The sequence below is a fragment of the Cydia strobilella genome, chromosome 22, assembly GCF_947568885.1.
Source record: "Cydia strobilella chromosome 22, ilCydStro3.1, whole genome shotgun sequence".
Classification (NCBI taxonomy): Eukaryota; Metazoa; Arthropoda; class Insecta; order Lepidoptera; family Tortricidae; genus Cydia; species Cydia strobilella.
This window is the reverse complement of record NC_086062.1, coordinates 3,691,923-3,698,168: the sequence shown is the minus strand read 5'-3', so window position 1 is coordinate 3,698,168 and position 6,246 is coordinate 3,691,923. Positions and strand designations below refer to the sequence as shown.

The 6,246-nt window shown below is 35.2% G+C and overlaps 1 protein-coding gene across 3 annotated transcripts in view; it reads left to right on the top strand.

Moving 5' to 3' along the window:
- The first annotated feature begins 1,145 nt into the window (after positions 1–1,145).
- Positions 1,146–6,246, top strand: part of LOC134751369 (uncharacterized) — a 40,482-nt gene continuing 35,381 nt past the window's right edge. For 2 of the 3 annotated variants that reach the window (XM_063686713.1, XM_063686712.1), the window contains exons 1-3: positions 1,146–1,299; positions 1,433–1,639; positions 3,950–4,165. In XM_063686713.1, the coding sequence (XP_063542783.1) occupies positions 1,263–1,299; positions 1,433–1,639; positions 3,950–4,165 (460 nt within the window). In that variant the 5' untranslated portion in view covers positions 1,146–1,262. The remainder of the gene's footprint in view (positions 1,300–1,432; positions 1,640–3,949; positions 4,166–6,246) is intronic. The other variant, XM_063686714.1, reaches the window with a different exon arrangement.

The window sequence follows — 6,246 nt, the reverse complement described above, 5'->3', positions numbered from 1 at the left end:
CTATATGCCGATGATATATCTATAGTATTCTCTTGTTCAAACAGTAACAATCTAACTCATAAGTTAAATAATATTTTTGATACCGTAATTCAATGGCTCAGCGATCATAATCTACAACTAAACCTAAAAAAGACAAATTTAATTCAATTTCGACCCCATCAACGAACCCCATTAAATTTTGATTTCACTTACCTAGATACCCAAATTCAACCAATAAAGCACTGCAATCTCCTCGGCATAGTCATTGACGAGAATATCAATTGGAAAATGCATATAGATAAAATTAGCTTGAAAATATCATGCTTTGCTTATGCCCTCAGAAATATTAAAAAAACCACAGGGTTAAAAACGGCTCTTAGTGCTTATCATGCATTTACCCAGACATGGCTCCAATACGGGATCAATTTGTGGGGTAATAGCACAAATAGTGCAGATTTATTCATATTACAAAAAAGGTGTATTAGAATATTAAGTAATATAAAAAACCAAGAAAGCTGCCGACCGTACTTTAAAAAATTTAATATTTTAACTCTACCATCCCTCTATATATTAGAAACATGTAAATTTGTAAGAAAACATCCTGACCTATATTTAAAAGCTAAAGATCGTCATAATACTTGTACCTTAAATTTAAGACACCAAAATAAAATAGCCCTTCCCGCCAGTAACTTACAAATAAGTAATAAGAGCCCCTATAATATGTCAATAAGAATTTTCAATAGTCTCCCAAAGGAAATAGCGGGAGAGCAAAAATATGATAAATTTGTTAACTGCTTGAAAAATTATTTAACGAGTAATTGTTTTTATTCTATACAAGAATATTTTGATTGTAATAAATACCATAAATAGACATATAAGTAATACATAGCTTAGATAGGTATAACTTTTGTGTAATGTTATCTCTGTGTTTAATTTACATATGTATTAGTTTAGAGTAGATAGATAAAATTGCAATACCCTTACAGGGTGTCATGTTGTGATACATTATCGATTAAGAACATCTGTAATTTTACCAATGTGAAAGCAATAAATATATTATTATTATTATTACATACTTTCCACACTAGCATCGAAATGTACTATTTTATCTGGCATCCCCGCACCCATGTTGGCAACACTGTATCTTAAGTCTCAATGTATACTAGGCCATAAAGTCAAAAAAACAATCTGTATCAACACTAACACTGTTCTTTTGCAAATTGAATGTGGGATAACACAATTGATTATCAGCGTCCTTGTGCTTACGAGTGACTCAGTTTACAATGCCGCATCGATGTGCATTTGGATGTTCGGAGGAAGGTAAATTATTAATTATTGTCTAGAATTGCTACTACTACTACTAGACATTTTCTGTTCTTGAAATGTTCGAGGCTAAAATGGTCACGCAGATGTTACACCATTTGAATTTATTTAAAAAAATAACTTATTTCAGGAGCGGTGCTACACGTCTTTCCAAATCCACACAAATACCCTGATCGCTTTAAAGTTTGGGTTAAACTTATTGGGGGCAAGTTGGATACCCCATCTGATTATAAATTTTATAATAAGAAGAGGATTTGTGATGTTCATTTTACAGATGAACATAGAAATCGCTTTAAGCGACTCAATGCAATAGCAGTACCGACCCTATGTCTGCGTGGTAAGTTACTATTATGTATAACTAACATTATAACCGCCACAGTATGCCTGGCTGACTGTTTTCAAGCCTAAATCACTATACTGATTACTGATTGTGCTAAAGTTGTACTAATTACCGGTTTTGAACCCGGGATGAGACCATCGGCTTCATAGGCAGGGTCACTAGTTCACTACCCACTAGGCCAGACAGGTCGTCAAAATCTGTACACAATTGTAATTTGTAATGCACCTACGCTAAAATATGGAACTGAATTTATGCAACGATTTTGCATATTATATGCCTTTTTTACTATTCGCTTAGCACCTTTGCGTACAAAATTATATGCAGGGGGGTCACTTTTCTCTGAAAATGACTCTGCCAGTGCAAGCTATGCGCTAATACGAGTGTAGCTGACAACATGAAAAAAATTGTAGGTATATGTAGTAAAAACTAACTGCGCACAGAGAACCCGCCTAGCTTATTCTTAATCCAATCTGCTTTTTATCAGTTTCCCATACAAATTTCCACCCCCCTTTTCACCCCCTTAAAGGATGATTTCTGAGATAAAAACTACCCTATGTCCTTTCCCGGGGCACAAACTATATACCAAATTTCAACTAAATCGGTTCAGTGGTTTAAGCGTGAAGAGGTAACAGACAGGCAGACACACTTTTGCATTTATAATACTAGCTTTTGCCCACGACCTTGTGTGTGTGGAGTTAGTAATTTGCGGAATGCGGAGCTTAATTTTTACCCAATCTGTTTTTTATCTATTCCGCATACAAACTTCCACCCCCCTTTTCATCCTCTTAAAGGATGATTTTTGGGATAAAAACTACCCTATGTCCTTTACCGGGACACAAACTATCTCTATACCAAATTTCAACTAAATCGGTTCAGAGGTTTAAGCGTGAAGAGGTAACAGACAGACAGACAGACACACTGTCGCATTTATAATATTAGTATGGATACTACTCTTTGCACCTCACCCATTTGACCAAATGAGATGCTCTTATGGAACCACCGTATAGCACATCTATGTAATGCTAGGTCTGTGATCTGATTATGTATGAACCACAAGCATAAAAATTTTAGGTCTGTGGTATGAACGGCGGAAAACCGCCTAAAGCGCTTCAAGTCCGGTTTACTTTCGCATGCGAGCCACGAGCCGAGCCGCACCACGAGACGCGAGTGTAAACGGTAGGCTCGAAGAGGGAGGCAGGGAGCCAGGGAGACGAGCCACGAGCCGACCGTTTACACTCGCATCTCGTGGTGTGGCTCGTGGCTCGCACGCGAATGTAAACCGGACTTCACACATCTTATACGCATCCATAAGTAAGAGCGAGAAAGCGATATCTCTTTCTCGCTCTTACTAATGGGTACGTCGCACAATGACCTTGGTGCGGTGCGTTTGTTTTACAACGCAGTGACAGAAAAGAAATGCTACTTTATTTGTTTCTTCAAAACGTTCAAATTAGATTGCAATGAATATGTACATTTTAATGTACATTTAGACCCACGAGGTTTATTTAAGCAGGCAACATTTTAATTTTTAGGGTTCCGTACCCAAAGGGTAAAAATGGGACCCTATTACTAAGACTCCGCTGTCTGTCACCAGGCTGTATCTCATGAACCGTGATAGCTAGACAGTTGAAATTTTCACAGATCACACACACACACAAGTTTCAGGTTTCAGGACAGGTTTTTATTTCTGTTGCCGCTATAACAACAAATACTAATAATAAAAAGTACAGAACCGTGCGCGAGTCCGACTCGCACTTGGCCGGTTTTTTTCTTTTAGCCGACAGCGCCTCCAGCGGCTGGCTAAAGTACTAAACTAAACAGCTGAGATAGGCAGCCATGTTGCTTGTCAATCTTGTCATGTCAAAAATTACTCAAGATAGAAGATAGTCAATGTCAAAATACAAATCTTTGTAAACTGGTTTACGCTTACGCGCTTGGCTCGTGGAAGGTTTCTCGTGTTATTGCAAAAGTTCTTGTTAATTTGTTTTCGTTTGTAAGTGTCGTATCCCAGTTTCTATTGAGTTTTACTTGTTTTTGTTTCAATATGAGTGAAATTCCGAAAAGGCATTGTGTTTATGGCTGTGACCCTTTAGGTAAGTTATATTCACTTACCTAACAAAATCGTTAACATAGAAAAACCAAAAAGTACCACACCACATAACATAATAATCAGTTAAGTTTCTTTCAATACTTTCTAAAGGTGTAGATCTTGCTTATTCTTTCGTAAGCAGAGATTAATATAACTTATGAGGTAGTGCAACCAACTCAATCTGTAAAAAAATATAACATGTTTTAATTACCTTTCAGTCACTTTTGGTGTACCCGCACATCGCTTTCCTCATCCCGAGAAACACCCTGATTTGTTTGCTTCTTGGGTGTCAGTCATTGGAGAAAAACTTAAATATAGTGATTGTATAAAAATATACAAGAATAAAAGAGTCTGTGACCAACATTTTCATCCTAAACACAAGATGTCTGGAAGACGTTTAAAGATGTCAGCAATCCCATCAGTAAATTTACATCGTAAGTACAGTTTTATTTAAATTTATTTTTGTTGCATAATAAATTAGACAAGCATACCACTACATCTAATACTCGTTCATGATAACTACATATCTGTATGATTACTGGATACAGGCCATATAATTTGACATGACTAAGATATTGTGATAGATCTATATACCATTGCATATTGACTCCTCCTAAACATAAGAATACTTATAAATTGTAATTGAATTATTTTTCTTTGTATCCGACGATCGCTATAGGACAAGTAATTGCTTAATTGTATTCTCTTACATTAACAACGAACATTGTATTGCGAAATGAATAAACTAAACTAAACTATCAGTTGCCATAACTGCCTGCCTGCTTATTAAATAATAATAAAAAAACCAACTCATCATCTTCCTATCGCTTTCCTCGATTTTCCTTGCGGCAACGGTTTAGGAAGCCGGAGTTGTGCTTGGCAACCTATTATACTTTGTACAAAAGCGATGGCCATCTGACCTTCCAACCGAAATGATAGGTCAACTGCGGTCTTAAAATCGGGTAAATATCGAAAGATAGTTCATATACCTATTACAAGCTTTTAGTTAGTTTCACCTGTCCCGTAATTGTCTCTTAATGAAAGAATTCATAAGAATGCGACTTATGGTTACTACTTGTCTACTTTGGGATTGTTGTTAGACGCAAATACGCGGCTGGATTGTGAAAAATTATACTTCACAAAAGAGAGTAAAAATCAGTGTCACATTAATAAAATAGGTGCTACTTTATTAGAATGTTATTTTATCACCAGCAGCATTTAGTTTTATGTAAGATTCAACCATATAAAAAAGAAAAATAATTAAATAGGGATCAATCTCACCTTGAAGGGGCCGCGTATTTTTTGCACACAGTTTTTTATAACTTTTTTCGGAATATTATATAGAATTATGCAAAACTGAGACAGCAAATTATGTTAAATTTTATTGTAAGTAATTCAGCATTAAATAACCTTTCAACTTATATATTTGAATAATAAGGGATCTGTACCTATTAAATATATAATATATTAAACCGGGTCACTCACGTTTATAAAGTCGATGATTGCTTGACATGTTTCCATGGATCAGTACCTATACTTTTTTTATCAGTCAAAACCTTTGTGACAGAACTTATGACCTGATTGACCTAATAGACCTGTACCGCTGGCTATATTTTGACCCCTAGGTTATAAAAATATTAAAGTCAATTCTGTTTTCGCTTATGAATACTTTGTTAAGATGTAAATCTTACATTTTGTTTTGTGTCATATATATAATTTGCTTTTCTAGTAATTTGTTATTTTGTGGTAATTATTTTTTATTTTGAATTATCTTGGAGAAAAAAAAAATTCGAGAGAAAACATGTAACTGTGTTGCATTTAGGATAGTGTTTTTAGTGTGAAAACATAGTTTGTGTCAATTACGTCCACTGCAATCTGATACTATGTCATAATATTCTAAATGACACAAAAAAAAATTAGAGTTAAAAAAAATTACTTAGGTCGAATTTAATCGTTTAAATAGGTCCATTAAATGATTTTGTGTCTTATTAAGGCATAGCTTCATAAGATATTTGATGATTTTGTTGTAACAGGCTGTCACCGTTACAAAAGAATATTAAAGATATTAGAGTTTACATCTTATTAATTTGAAATGCGGGATAAATAAGATGTATGAATTTGTGTCACTTGCATCCACTGCATAAACAAATATTACAAAAATATTATTTGCGTTCAAACGAAGCTAGCGGGCGGTCTGAATGGGCAACGGAGGCCGTGCAGGGTGGGGCCGCGGCGTGACCTTGCCGTACGCAACGCATGTTTACTTCGCCTGTGCGCCAAATTTTTTATTTTTATTTTATTTATTTGGCTCACAAAACAAGTTACAGACAATTTCAGAAATTAATACAATATTAGCATACAGTTCAGATCTAGACTATAACTCTAAGCATGTGTGCACAGAAGGATTAGAAGATTTAGTTACAATTTATTGCTAGGGAGGTGAGATGCCATTTCTACACAAGATTATGGACAGAAAAGTAAAATAAACAGTAGCAAGATCCAGTTTACAGAGTTG